Source organism: Notamacropus eugenii, chromosome 1 (genome assembly GCF_028372415.1).
Source record: "Notamacropus eugenii isolate mMacEug1 chromosome 1, mMacEug1.pri_v2, whole genome shotgun sequence".
Taxonomy (NCBI): domain Eukaryota; kingdom Metazoa; phylum Chordata; class Mammalia; order Diprotodontia; family Macropodidae; genus Notamacropus; species Notamacropus eugenii.
The window spans coordinates 430,103,481-430,119,372 of NC_092872.1; the positions used below are offsets into that span (position 1 = coordinate 430,103,481).

A 15,892-nucleotide genomic window follows, 5' to 3' on the forward strand; every position below is an offset into this window, starting at 1 on the left:
TTGATATTCTGGAATTTAGGAGGAGAGAGGGAGAATAAGTCCATGGTTACCTAATCACCCCTTTTGGGATTTTAAAGCTTTCAGTCACTTCCCCATCAATCTCCATATATTGAATAAATAGGTGAAATTCTTTTAGTCCAACCCCAGCTAAACCTGCATATAGGATCAGAAGGTAATAGACCTTACAACTAGAAGAACTCAGTTGGACATCTGGTTCAATCCCCTTATTTTACAGATGGAGAAACCAAGGCCCAGAAGTTAAATGGCAGAGCCCAGATTTTAACCCAGATCCTATGACCCCAAATTCAGCCTCTGTTCTCTATATCACATTTCTCTCAGAAAGGACTCTACAGTATTCTGCAAGCATCTCCATTTTTGCTTCTTAAACTAACAGAAACATGCTCTGAGATGCACCACCCAAAGGCACCTTGTCTCCCAGGATATGCACGTTTCCCACCCTCCTCCCCCTGGCTGAGGTTCTTACCATTCAGGTGATCATCCACGGGCTTTTTGACTGCAGATATTATTAAAGGCTTCACCTTCAACAACTGGCATCAGATATCAGAAAGATGCATTCCCGGTGTCAGACAAATCAGAGTGCCATGAACCAGTGCCAGTGAGATGAGGGCAGGCAAAGGAAAGAAACAAAGGGACAGACTGAGAAGACTCTGCTCCTCAAACAAAGCTGAGTATGTCTCTCCTCTCTTCATATACCTTCCATGGTTCTCCTTGACCTGTATGATGTAATCTAAACTCTCTAGCCTAATATGCAGGGTTCACACCCTGACTCTACTACTGGTTTACTATCTGTGAGACCTTGTGTAAGTCTCTTCCCCTTTCTGGGAAGTCAACTTCTTCATCTATACCATTCTAGAATCATAACTTTGGAGGTGAAAGAGACCTCAGAGGTAATCTAGTATAGCCTTCTCATTTTACAGGTAGAGAAACTGAAACTCAGCAAGATTAAATCACTTGCCAAAGGTCACACAGGCCATAAATGGCAAAGCCAAGATCCCAACCAAAGTTCTCTAAATCCTATGATTCTGTGATCCACATTCAAGCCCCAGTTGACTCCTCCAAATTCATCTCCCACTAATCCCAAATACGGACAGGTGATGCAGTGGTTAGAGCACTGGACTTGGATTCAGGAAGACCTGAGTTCAAATTCAGCTTCAGACACTTAATAGATGTGTGACCCTAAGCAAGTCACCTAATCTCTTCCTGCCTCAATTTCCACAACTATAAAATGGGGATAATAACAATGCCTAGATCCCAGGGTGGATAAAATGATCTGTTTGTAAAGAGCTTTGCAAACCTTAAAGTGTTATATTAATACCAGTTATTATACACATAGCAGTAACACTGGATAATAATAATAATAATTACCATTTATATAGTGCTTTGTAAACCTATTTACACGTGTTATCTCCTTTTATCCTGACAACAACCCTGCCTTTATTATTAATCTCATTTAACAGCTGAGGAAACTGAGACAGAGATGTGACTTCTCCAGGGTCCCATAGCAAGTAAATGTCTGGGGCTAAATGTGAACTCAGGTTTTCCTGACTCCAAGCCTAATGCTCTATCAACCTCATTGCCTAGCTGCCATTCCTTGACTTTGTCTTCTCTCTTCCCTTCATGTCTTTGCTTACTTTGTTTTTTATATTCTGCATGAAATCAACTTCTGTTAAAATTCTGTCCTTCAGAGTTCAGCACATATTTACTGCTATGCCGAAGCGTAGGGAGTTGTAAAGACTTACATCAAAAGTACCCACATTGGAGGAAGTCACTTCAAGCTCAATGTCCCTAGAAAACAATCACACACACAAAAGTTAAAAAAAAAAAAAAAGATGAGGCAGGTAGCCCTCCTTATTAAGTCAACATCAGTCAGTCAGCAATTATGAAGTACCCATTGCATATCAAACACTGTTCTGAACAGTGGTCTTAGCTTCACCCTTTCTTCATACTCTTCCCCACCTCACTCTCCACAGACGTAACTCCTTCCAATCCTTGGATGACCTGATTTGGTAAAGAAGCTTTAAAAATAAAAAAAACAATCATGCTATGAGGGAAAGTACTCCTGGTACAGGAATGTGGACACCCAGATTCTGATCCTAACTTTGCCACTAAATACCTATGTGACCTTTAGCAAACCTTTTCTCTTTGTCGGACTTCAGTTTCCTCCTTTGAAAAATGAGAAGGTGGAACTAGATCTCTAAGGTCCTAAGATGAGAGATTCCTAAGTATAGACTAGAAATGGGTTTGTCTTCCCTTTGAAGGCTCACTAAGAGTTGTCAAAGAGGAATGTGTTCAAACAGGGATTCTTGACTTGAGGTCCAGGTACCTTTTTTAAAAAAAATTGGATAATTGAACTTCAATATAATTTTTTCCTTTGTAGTCCTATTATTTTAGAAATTTTAAAACATCATTCTGATAGGGGTTCCCATAAACTTCACCAGGCTACCATAAGTGTCCATCACACACATGCATGTACTCACACACACACACACACACACACACACACACACACACACATGAACCTCTGACTTAATTAAACTAAAACAAATGGAAGACTTGGCCACTGTTTACCTGTCTGGCTCTTCCTAAGACTTTAGAAACTCTGTATTCCTGAATCTTCTGCTTTTGGGGAAGGTGGGAGAAGCTAAAAGCATGACTTACCTGTTAGTACCATCTGAGTCCTTTTTACCCAATATTAGCAACAAAATCACTGGGGAAAAGGAGGGGAGATATAGATATAGATGTAGATGTAGACATAGATGTAGATGTAGCTATAGATATAGATGATATAGATAGATATAGATTAGATATAGATATATATGACATTTGTACTGGGAACAAACTAGAAAAACACCTCTACCTCTTCCTTTTGGGGCAACAAAAGTCTATGGATGATTTCTATTCAATTGTCTTCTCCAATAATGACAATGATCATTCCTCCCTTACATTCCCTATGGTGCTTCACGGGTTACAAAAGGCTTTCACTCCCATATTCATTCAGTCTTCAGAATAGCCTGGGAACAGGGCAGAGATTATCAAGACCATTTTATAGATGGAGAGGTGAAATTCATAGAAGCATAAGAAAACAGAGCTAAGAAAATTCATCTAAGAAAGCTGGGTATGAGCAGTCAAAAAGGTGTGAATAGCATCTAACTCTTCTATTTACTTTGATCCAATACAATTTCATTAAATATGGACCCCATCTTTTGACTATTCACTATACTATATTATATAATTTCAGATCTGGGAGGAAACTTCAAGATGATCTAACGTAACCTTCTAATTTTGCAAACAAGGAAAATAAAACACAAAATTTGATTTTCCCAAGAGCATACAAGCTAACAATATGGCTTAGATTTTAACCCAAGACTCTGGATTCCTAGTTTGTTTCTCCTTTCAATGATATGGATCATGAAATTTAGAAGTGGAGGATACCTTAGAGATCATAGAATCAAGTCTCCCTCTTTTTCACAGGTGAGGAAACTGAAGGCCCAAGTGTTTAAGTAATTTTTCCAGAGTTACCCAGGTAGTGGGTGGAGAAGGCAAGATTTAAAGGCAGCTTCTTTTAATCCAAATCCTGTGTTCTTTCCATGAACCCATTAGACTCTTGAGCAATTCTGATTACCCTTTGCTTTCCATCAATAATGCTATGCTAGCTGCTTCTTACTTTAGGAATGACACATTAGCCCTTAGCTTCTCTCCAGACATAGTGATGTTAAGCTTCAGCTCCACGATCTGTAATGAAAAGGGAAAGAGTCAAGAAAGAAGCAATAGCTTACTCTAGACTATATAAGCACACTAGTCTTCAAAGACATACTCGAGTGAAAGGGCAGCTAGGTGAGGCAGTGGATAGAGCACCAGTGCAGGAGTCAGGAGGACCTGAGTTCAAATCCCACCTCAGTCACTTGAAACTCACTAGTTGTGTGACCTTGGGCAAGTCACTTAACCCCAATTACCTCATCCTGGGTCATCTCCAGTCATCCTGATGAATATTTGGTCACTGGATTCAGATGGCTCTGGAGGAGAAGTGAGGCTGGTGACCTGCACAGCCCTCCTTCACTCAAAACAAAGTCAAGTGCAAGTCATGTCATCATTTCTCTGATAGCAGGGTCTTCTTCAGCAATGAAGAATGAGCACGCACACACACACACACACACACACACACACACTCAAGTGGAAGGATGAGGATGTGGGGAAAGTGATGGGAGAAAAGGGAAAAAATAATAACTAGTCATCATCTCTGTACCTATAGCTCTGGATTGATTGGACTTTGTACCCACATTCAACCAATCAAGAAATATTTATTAAATGGTTACTGTGTGCCAGGATCTCTCTTAGACACTGGGAACACAAATAAAAAAAAATGAAGTAGTTCTTACCATCAAGACCCTTACATTCTATCAGGGGTACAACATATATACATATAAGTATATTCAAAGCACTTTTCCTTTCTCTGACATGAGCCACCAGATGAAAGCAATGAGTTTGGGGGGTCATAAGCAATACATTGAGGGGAAGTATTAAGTATTTTAAGGAGAAAACAAAGATGAAAAAGGATATGATGAGGCAGAGGTAGAAAGTTGGTAGAAGAATGTGATGTAAAAAAGAAAGAAAATAAGGACCACTGAACATTAAAAATTAAATATAGTTTACTCATCTTTAAAATGAGGGAGCTGGACTCACTGGTCTCTAGGGTCCTTAGGGTAGGTAGCATGGCACAGTGGAAATATAATTGGTCTTGGATTCAATTCTACCTCTGCTACTTACTATCTCTGTGAACTCAAACAGGTCACTTCACCTTCCTGTGCCTCAGTTTAATCATCTATAAAATGAGGGGGCAGTGGATTAAATGTCTTCCAAAGTTCCTTCCAGGCTTAGATCTATGATCTTATAATTATTGAAAGGATGATAAATTATCAGAGTTGGAAGGCACCTTAGACATCATCTAGTTCTATGTGGGAGGGTTCATCACCCTTTACCAAAGATGAAACTGAGGTCCAGAGAGGATAACAATATGCCTGGGATCACCAACTATATCTTGACTCCAACATTGTGATGTCATTTTAGTCTTCTTCAAGCATGAGGGACAACAACCAACTAAGACAGTAGCAAACCAAGGAAATTTTCTTACAGAAGAAAAGTGCTTAAAAGAAAACTGAAATCTACAAACACTAACTGCTCTCAATGAGTTTGAGTCACTATATTTGGAAAACCTCTATCTCTATGTATTGAAGCAACCAAGAAGTATGATTGCTGTGCTACCATCAGTGATTTTTGAAAGATAATGGACAGCAGGAGATCTATTGAAGAATTGGAGATGCATAAATGTTGGATTCGGTATAACTAGGAACAGATGATGCAAGGGGACAGATCCGGGCTGAACGATAGGGGGAACTTCCTAACAACTAAATGTACCCTCAAATGGAATGATGTACCTTGGGGAGTAACAGTTTCCTCCTCATTGGTTCTCTTCAGACAGAGGTTACGTGACTACTTCCCAGTTGTTACAGAGGGAGTTTTTTGCTACATGTGGGCTAGATTACATTAGACAGTCTCTGAGTTCTCTTCCACCCCTGAAATTCTGGGATTGCACCAAAGCCTGGAAGTGAATAGAGTCTGCAAACTAGAAACTGATGAGTTTAACTTAAGTTCCTGATAGAATTCTAGAATAGATTATTAAAGGGATTATAGGGCAGCTAGGTGGGGCAGTGGATAGAGCACCAGTGCAGGAGTCAGGAGGACCTGAGTTCAAATCTCATCTCAGACACTTGACACTCACTAGCTGTGTGACCTTGGGCAAGTCATTTAACCCCAACTGCCTCATCCTGGGTCATCTCCAGTCATCCTGATGAATATCTGATCACTGGATTCAGATGGCTCTGGAGGAGAAGTGAGGCTGGTGACCTGCACAGCCCTCCCTCACTCAAAACAAAGTCAAGTGCAAGTCACGTCATTATATCTCTGATGGCAGGGTCTTCTTCATCAACGAAGGATGAACACACACAAAGGGATGATTTGTGATAAAAATGATGGTCAATAAGAGCCAAGAGTGTTTCCTCAAGAATAAAGTCATTCACTGTCTGAATTTGTATAGAGTAAAATAAGTAGAACCAAAAGGAAAATATATATAATGGTTTACAAAGCAATTTTTTTTTCTAAATGACTAAAGGGGAGTTGAATTTGGAGTACACAAAAAATCAGCAATAAGCCAGAGAAACAATAATGAAGCAAAGCTCTATACTTTTAGCAAAAGCAAGAAACTTCTAGGGCAGAATGATGGATACATTGCAAAAATAAGGGAAGAATTTAATTTTGAAAGTAGAGTGAGAAGAGGGAACTATTTCCAGAAATGACTGATATAAGGACAAAAGATATCAACAAAACTTTTTTCCCACAACAGCAAAATCATATGGAAAATTATTTGCCCCACCATTCTGGAAAAAAATTAGAATAATGTGAAAAGAGTCACTGAACTGTTCACACTCTTTCATCCAGAAATATCACTATTGGCAATTTAATGTTTTTCTATATTTTGCTACATTTCTTTTTCTTCTAAGGGATGGGTTGAGGAGTGTGCTGGCAAGCATTTAACAACCAGTTTTCTGAAGAGAAGGGAGGTGTACATGCAACAAATTTTTAAATTTAATCTGCATCATTAATATTCTCCCATCTCTTTACCAAGTCTAGACAACCAATAAAAAAATAAATCAAATTCGGACTTGTAGTATCTGCCGACTTCTGAGATGTGAATTCTCACACTGAAAATTAACAGTTGGTTCTCTTGAGCTCATTCAGTCTTGCTCCAGTTCATTCCTGTATTATCCAAGGGAAGTCAAAGTCATGAATAAAAGTCTCATAAATACCAAAATGTTTGTAGCAGCACCTTTGGGGGCAGCAAAGAACCAGAAAGAAAGTGGTTGTTCAATGATTAGGAGCAGCTCGACAAATTGTGATGTATAAAAGTGATGGAACATAATTGAGCAGTAAGAAATAATCAGAATGAAAAATAAGGAGTATGAGAAGACTCGCATGAACTGATACAAAGTGAAGTAAGCAGAACCAGGAGAGCAATATAAAATAACCATAACAAGGTAAATGCAAACAACACCCAAAAAAGCCAAATTACAACTTTTATGATCACTCTCAGTCCAGATAATGAAGGTGAAACACACCTTCCTCCTCTCAGTAGGAAGCTGGGGAACTGTCAGATTCACTTGTTTAAGGTTTTTTTCCCCCTTTGTTCTAAGGAAGAATTCTATACTAGATGTTGGGGGAAGGAGATGGAGATAAGGAATACCCAGAAGTGACTGTGGTATAACAAACAAAAATATTAGTAATTTTTTTACTTAAGAGAATTCATTAGAATTGTTTCATATTATATCATTAGAATCACATTCTTGACAGATTCTCATCCTTTCCAAGGATGGCTTTCCCTGTAGAGTTTAGGCCTTTTGATCTTTCTCTGAAATCAGCTCTCTCTGGTGAGTTCTATCTAAACCTTTTATAACCCATGGCCTAGGCTTTCCCAAAACTCTAGGTTCAAAGGCCCCCTAACCCAATCCTGGGGACAGGCTCCAAGAGGGTCTTTTCTTTGGCTAAACTCACTTCATGTCTTCTTTGATAGAGTTACTAGACAAATAGATCAGAAGAGTGATATAGATATAATTTACCTATATTAGAGCAAAACATTTGACAAAGTTTCTAATATTATTCTTGTGAACAAAGCAGATAGATAGTTCATGTAAGTATACTTTGAACTACTTGAAGGACACTACCCAAGGACCATTCACTAATGGGTTGATGTCAACATGAAGGGCAGGGACTAATTTTTTCATTTTATCTTTTTCTCCTCAGTCTTCAACACAATTTCTGGATCAGGCTTTCTTCTGCTACTAGTAGTCAAAATGTACTGTAAGTAGACATTTAATAAATTGGACTGGATTGGGTTGGATTAAATGATAGAAGGGTTTCAGTGGCATGTCCTATGGTGTTCATCTTGGTGTTGAACAATTTAACTTCCCATATTAGTGACTTCAAAGAAACCATGGAGAGCATGCATATCAAGATTTCAGATGACATAAAGCTGAGTCAGCTAACATACTGAATGACAAAATCAAGATACAAAAAGATCACAGAGAGCTCGAATTATGAATTGAAATTATTAGGATGACATTTGATAGGGATAAATTTAAAGTTCAATACAGACTTTAAAAAATCAGCCTCATAAGCAAAGGAGAGCTCATAAGGGGCAGCTAGATAGAAAATGATGGGGGGCAGGGAGGATCTAAGGCTGTTAGTGAATTACAATCTCATTAGGAATCAACAGTGTGACATGGTAGGTCAAACAAGGCTCCTAGCATGCATGAAATCAGGCATCGTGCCTAGAATGAAGGAAGTGACACTACTCTACCTTGGCCTTAGTGGCATGGCAGGGCAGCTAGGTGTTGCAGTAGATAGAGAGTCAAACCTGGAATCAGGAGAAAAATAGCTCAAATCCCACCAAGATACTTACTAGCAATGTAATCCCAGTTACATTATTATATACAAGTTATTTAACCTTTCTGACTGCCTCAATGACATCTTTTGTAAAATGGGATGAGTAATAGCAACTACCTCCCAGTGTTGTTGGGGGATCAAATGGGATAATAATTGTGAAGTTTTTAGCACAGTGCCAGGCACACAGTAAGCACTATGAAAATGTTATTTATTATTAGTCAGACTAATCCTGAGTATTTTGTTCCATTCTGCCCATCACATTTTAGAAAGGACATTGAAAGGGCAGAATACATCTAGAGAAAGGCAGCCAGCATGCTGAGAGTCCTGGAATACTTACAACCACGTTTTCAGTCAAGAGAAGATTCTGTAGGGAACATGCTGGTTGTTGTCAAGTATTTACAGAACTGCCATTTGAAAGAAAGCATACTTAAGGACTGGTTATTCTGCTTGGTTTCCAGAAGCTAGAATGAGGAACAAAGGGGAAAAATTTCCAAAGAGGCATATTTTGATACGATGTAATGAAAACACTCTAGTAATGAGACAAGTCCAAGAGCAGATTTCAGGAGTTGCTTCAGGAATTAATGGATTAATAAATTAACTCACTGAAGAGTTTTTGAAGGTGAGACTGGATGACATTGTCAAAGTGATTGTCAAGGATGATAGAAAAGGAATTCATAGTCAATTCTAAGTTGGACTAGTTGTCTACTGAGAACTTTTCCAGTTTTAAGAGTCTGTTAACCTGTGAAAGGTATCTTGGAACAGGAAATATTACAGCTGCAAGGGCCTTTAAACACAGGATGTCAGAACTGGAAGCTGCCTGAGAAACACAGAATGTCACAAGAGAAAATGACGTTAAGTATACAACAGGTCAGAGATAGGCAGGATGAAATTTAGGGATGAAAAGGGCCTTGAAGTATAAACTTTCAGAAGTAATTGGCCTTAGAATAGAGAATGTCCAAGTTGGAAAGGACCTTATAACCTGGGATGTCAGAACTGGAAATGATCTTATAAGACAGAATGTCAGAGCTGTGTGTTTTTTCCCTTTTGTTCTGATTCTTCTTTAATAACATGACTAATGTGGAAATATATTTAGGATGATTGTACATATAAAGCCTATATCAGATTCCATGCTGTCTTGGGGAAGGGGGAAAGGAGGAAGTGGGAAAAATTAGAACTTGGGGTTAAAAGACTGCCCCAGTCCAGACACAGGAACTCTTACTCCCAGAACAGTGAGGGGAACTGAGCATCTGACCTGGGGAAGACCTACAGAACCTCTGTTGACAAGGAGCACCAGAACCAGCTGTGCTGCAGAAAGTGGCAGGGGCAAGAAATAACCAGCACATACCTGGTGAGTGCAGAACCAGTGGAGCAGGGCATCACTGGCTATGGGCACTTAGAAGAGGCTGGAGGTCTTGGTTTGAGTTCAAGGTGAGAGGGGAGAATAGAAGAAAATCAGAGGCCAGAGGCACCATCTCCCATACCCCAGGACTACAGGCAATTATAAAAACTAAATTATTACCCAAAAATTCACAGACAAAGGAGAAAGAATCCAACCATAGAAAGCTACTATGAAAACAGAGACCAGAGTTAGGCTTCAGAAAATGATACTGAAACAAAGAAACCCTCATCTACCCCAAAGAGCCACGTCAAATGGTCACCTGCCCAAAAATAATTCATTGAAAAACTTAAAAAAGACTTTAAAAGTCAAATGAGAGAGATTGAGGAAAAATTAAAAAGAAAAATAAGAATAATATGAGAAAAACAAGAAGATTATGACAAATTAGAATTAGGAGATTAGAATTAGAAAAGGAGATCTAGAATCTTAAGGAAGAAAATGATTCCCTGAACATCGGAACTGGGCAAGGGAAAGTCAGTAAAATTATAAGAGATGAGGAAACAAAAAAGCAAAATATAAAGAATGAAAAATAGAAGAGAATATGAAATATCTCATGAGAAAAACAAGAGATCTAGAGAACAGATAAAGAAGAGAAAACATAAGAATAATTGGATTACCTGAAAGTTTTGGTCAAAAAGAGAATCTTGATACAAAAATGCAAGAAATAATTAAAGAAAAATATTAGAAGAAGAGGGGAAGGTAGAAATAGAAAAAAAAATCCACCAATCACCATCTGGAAAAGATCCTACAAGGAAAACTCACAGCCAAATTCCAAAAACTCCAGATCAAGAACAAAATATTATGAGCAACAAGAAAAAAACCAATTTACATATGAGGGTACCACTATTAGAATCACACAAAACCTAGTATTGGCAATACTAAAAGACTGCAGGTCTTGGAACACCATTTGCTGAAGAGCAAAAGAACTGGATGTCTGGCCAAAAATATCCTATTCAGTAAAGTTAAGCATAATTGTGAATTGAAAAAAATGGACATTTGATCAACTGTCAGACTTTCAAGACTGTTAAAAAAAAAAAAACCTGAACTCAGTAGAAGATTTGACATACAAGAGCCAAGAGAAATATAAGGTACATAGCAATGGCCAATTACAAGATACTAAACAAGGATTGAATGTTTACCTTTTATGTATGGAAAACGTAAAACATACATCTGAGGTTGTTACTATTAGTTAGGTTGTTTATAAGAAAGATAGGGGTAGACCTGAGTATGATGTGACTTTAAAAAGTAAAACTCGTCAAGAACAGCTAAAAAAGTAATTATCTTATACAAATGAGGTGCAAGAGGAAGAACAAATACAGAAGAATTAGATGGGGGAGAGTGGCTTTTAGTTCTGGAAAGCTACTTTCCATTGGGAATGGGTTAAAGAGGGGGAAATACATATACACTAGAAGAATATTTTTAAAAAGAAATAAAACTCTAAAAGGATAGGGAGGGGGGAAGGATAAAGGAGAGGTCCTTAGAGGGGAGGGTGAGGGAAGAGGTTAAAAGAGAAGTATAGAAGAGTGTTTAGATTTAGGGGGATGGGGGGATAAGGGAGGGATTTCTGGAGTGGGGTAGGTTAAGGAATAGGAGGGCAAGGTAGCAGGTAGAAGTAAAGTAGAGGAGTTAGGAGAGATAGGAAAAAAGAGATATGCACAAGCATAAGAACAAAAATAAAAAATAAAAAAAAATTTAGAACTCAAAACTTATAAAAGTGAATGCTGAAAACTAAAAAAATAAATAAATAAATTTAATTTAATAAAGAATGTCAGAACTGGAAAGAACCCCAAGACATGCTGTTTTTTGAAGCTAGAATGTCCTCCTATCCCAAAGTTCTCAACTTCAACCTCTCCACCCATCCTCTTGCCTGTTAAAATCCAGTGTATTCTTTCATGTGTCCTATATGTGTACTTAACCGATTCATTTAACACTGATGAATCTCAGGATCTTGATCTGTAGAGTGGAAATGTTGATGGCATCTGTCCCTATATTACATGACCCTGACAAAAATCAGTGAATCACTGATCTCAGTACCCAGCCTGTGTAGTGTGCTTTAGAGAACTGACTGGGTTAGAGGGGGATCAGGCAGAACCTAGAGTCAGCTACTCCATGCTCATCCTCACCATATCCAGAGAGAAGAGGGACTTGAAGGCTGAGTTAGAGGAGATAGCCAAGGCCTCCACAAAGTAACGGAGCATTAACGATGTTTTGTTGCTATGGATCACAGGGGCAGGTGAAGTATTGATCCGGGCTTTCAAAGTTATGGGCATGGACTTAGGGAATTGGTGGTGGACCTGTGGAGGGCAAAGAGAAAGAGGACCCTTTAGGCTTCCTGCTGGATCCTGGGAGCAGAGACAAGCCTCCTATGACACAGGATACGCCAAACACCATCATCTTTCTTTTCTTATGGAGGCCATAAGGTGTTCATCCAGGACCGCAGTCCTGGACTTTAATTACTAAGCCTGTAGTCAGCCCTGTCCCACTAAAAGCAAGCAACAAATCTGGGCTTAATCCCAGGGTAGAACAGTGAATGGAGCACTGAACTTGGAATCAGGAAGACTCATCCTCATGAGTACAAATCTAACCTCAGGCATTTACTAGCTGTATGACCCTGGGCAAGTCACTTAACTCTGTTTGCCTCAGTTTCCTCATCTGTAAAGAGATGTGGAAAAGGAAATCATAAACCACTCCAGTATCTTTTGGGTCATAAAGAGTCTGAAATGACTCAATGATAACAAAAATATGACCCATCAGCCCAGGGTCACACACATATGCCTTTGCCCAGCAAATAAAAATCATACTATCCCTAGCTCCTTGTCACCATCAACCAGACGCAGACAGAGACATCTCAGAAACAGACCTCAGGAATCAGGTTTCCCAGCACTGATGTGGTCAGCTGGTTGCTTTTAGAGTTCTGAAAGTAATAAAAATAATAACAATAATAAATTCATTAGTGAAAAGCCACACAGCATATTGGAAAGAAGTGTGAATAAGGTATCAGGAAACCTAGGTTCTGGTCCCAACTTTGCCACTGACTCAGTGGGTAACCCTGCACGAAGTCACCTCCCACCCAACCTCAGTTTATTCTTTATAAATATGCCAATTCAAGGCAACAAGCATTTAAGCAGAGTATATTCAAGGTCAATAATCCTTGCATTATCCTCCTTATAGGTATAATGAGAGGACCGAGTAAGAGAGTAGAAATAAAATGCTTTGATATAAGGAGTCCCCAGTAGAGGACTGGAAAAGGCTATGAAAAGGCAGTTTTCAAAGGAAGAAATGCATGCTTTCAGCAGTCACATGTACCAAATCATTAAAAACACAATAAATGTACATTCAGCAACTGTAAAAGCAAGCACCCCTATATACACAGAAGGCCTGCTATCACAGGTTCTTTGATCTGCTTTTCAAAAAGAAAAGGCAACTTTTGGGGGTGGGTCAATAATCACTTTAATCAAGTACATATATTATTCACTTAGTTCCAGGGAAAAAGTCAGCACTCTGAACTTCAGAGAAATAAAGAGCAACAGACAGGGCTTCCAGCTGTTTGACCACAAGGAATACATACATCACAGATCAGCAGACAGATGCAACTGCCTGACCATATACTACATAGTTAGCAGAGAGAGAAGCACCAACATCTGGGTTTTCAAAGTCAGGGGGCTCCTTAGTGGCTACCCAGAGCCTTACCTGGCCAAACACTTCCAATGAGTAAGCCCCAAAATAAAACCTCACCTCAGAATATTCAGAGCCAGAGAGCATCACAACCCTTGAGAACCAGTGTCTCATTAACAAAAGGTGTGGGCCTTCCTACAAATCTCCCCTTAGTGGGCAGGACCATTAATGGGTAGGAAAGATCTTTAATCTTTCTGATTAGCACCATAACAACCCTGAAGTTTTGCCACACACCCATGTGATTCAAAAGGTGACAAAAGACAAAAATGGCAAATACTGAAAGGGAGGGGGTGAACATACCAAAACACATATACACTGTTGATGGATAAGTGAATCAGTCCAATCATTCTGGAAATCAATTTGGAATTCTTTTTTTCTTTTATGTGAGTCTTCTTGTACAAAATGACAAATATGGAAATATTTTACATGATTGCATATGTATAGCCTATACCTTATTGCTTACTGTCTCACAGAGAGGGGAGAGGAAGAAAGGAAAAATAGAATTTGGAGCTCAAAATTTTTTTAAAAAGTAAAAAATTTATTTTAACATGTAGTTGGGGGAATATATGTCTGTGTGCGTGTGTGTGTGTATATACACAAAATAAAAATAAGGGGAAAAAAGTAACTTTACTACATATATTCTTTGACTAATAATACTACTTACTAGCCTTATGCTATAAGCAGACTGGAGATTGAAGGGAAGGTTATATGTGCATGTGTGTGTGTGTATGTATATATACACCCATACACACATACACACACATACATATATGTGCATATGTATATATGTATATGTCTATACACACATATATATGTATATGTTTATACATATTGAAAGGAAAGTGAGTGCCTATGAGGTGGAAAAGGTATGAACAAATGGAGACATACGAATGTAGGGGAAAATTATAGCACGAGAAGAAATAACAAATATAAAGAATTCAGATAAACTTGGCAAGACTTATATGAACTGATACAGAACACAATAAGCAAAACCAGGAGAAAAATGTACATAGTGACCACAATCATGTAAAAGAAAGTAGCACTAAAAGACTTGGACACTTTCATTAGACAGTGACTATTCTTGCTTTGGGTGATTAACCTTGAAATCTGCCTTCCTCCTCTCAGGAAATCAATAAGGCACACATTTTCAAAAATGGGCAATATTGATTTGTTTAGCTTGCCTGTACTTGTTACAAGAGAGCTAGTAATGGTGGCAATGCATTCTTGTTTATGGACAGGGTGGGAGAGGTACTCAGGAAGTGGTAATAATATAAAAAATAGCTTCAAAAATATTTAAAAAGAGGAAAAAGTAAATTGGTAATTTAGAAATGGAAGCTAACATCATCGTCATTGTTGTTAAAAATACCTTTTATTCTCCATCAAAACTGCATCCTATAACTAATCAAAGCATGATGTGGAGGTGGCCTTGGGTTCGTGAAGGCCACTCCAAAGGAAGAAGAGAAGGAGCACAAACTCAGGAAGGTCTTACTAAATTGAAATGGCTTTACATCTCTGGCCATTTGCTAGCCCACCATCCAAAAACTAACCTACCTAAATTTAGGGAGCATCTTCACTAAGAATTAACCACAAAGGAATGAATTTTCTGGTCAAAGCAATTCACAAAACCACCTACTAAAGGCATGGAAAGGTGATTTACCTGAGTGGACCCCGGAAGTATCCATATGGATTAAATCAAGTACCCAGACAACAAATCTTTCCATGGGCTTACTTCCAGGGAGAGGAAAATGTGTGTGCAGAGGTAAAGCTATATTCCAGGAAACACAGTAAAATAACCTTCCCTGATGATGTAATTGACTCCATTCAGGTACCTGAAAGCATCTACTCCTACTTCCTTACAAAGGAATCTCTTCTGTTTTACCTTAAATGTCTCATTCCATGTTTTACTTCAGAAGTTTTCTCAAGCCTCTTAAGAGCTTCATGTACAATCATCTTTCTTATTATATTATGTTATGGAAATGCTTGTTTTATTTCATAAGTTAAAAATAAAATTTTAAAAAATTTTAAAAAGAGTTAGATAGAACAAAAATGTTAAGTACATTTTAACATAACCACAATCCCAAATGTGTACAGCACTTAATACTTTTTTGAAGTGTTTTTACATGCAAGATCATATGAAAGATCAAATATTCATTATTGTCTTTATTTTGCAGATAGGGAATTCCATAAAGAATTCTAAAAGGAATGATGAGAAGAATGTGAAAAGAAACTTATGAGGAGAAAATACTAAGAAAGGGGATAAAACAGGCATATTTTTGTAGGGAATCACAGTAACCCACACAAAATCTG

At 38.3% G+C, this 15,892-nt stretch overlaps 1 protein-coding gene across 1 annotated transcript in view; it reads right to left on the reverse strand.

The window, feature by feature from the left end:
• BPIFB2 (BPI fold containing family B member 2) overlaps window positions 1-15,892 on the reverse strand; it is a 36,645-nt gene that overhangs the window by 5,079 nt on the left and 15,674 nt on the right. The window contains exons 9-13 of the mRNA XM_072642729.1: window positions 12,771-12,824; window positions 12,034-12,204; window positions 3,686-3,753; window positions 1,761-1,806; window positions 485-548 (exon numbers count right to left, since the gene is read on the reverse strand). Coding sequence (XP_072498830.1) covers window positions 485-548; window positions 1,761-1,806; window positions 3,686-3,753; window positions 12,034-12,204; window positions 12,771-12,824 — 403 coding nt within the window. The remainder of the gene's footprint in view (window positions 1-484; window positions 549-1,760; window positions 1,807-3,685; window positions 3,754-12,033; window positions 12,205-12,770; window positions 12,825-15,892) is intronic.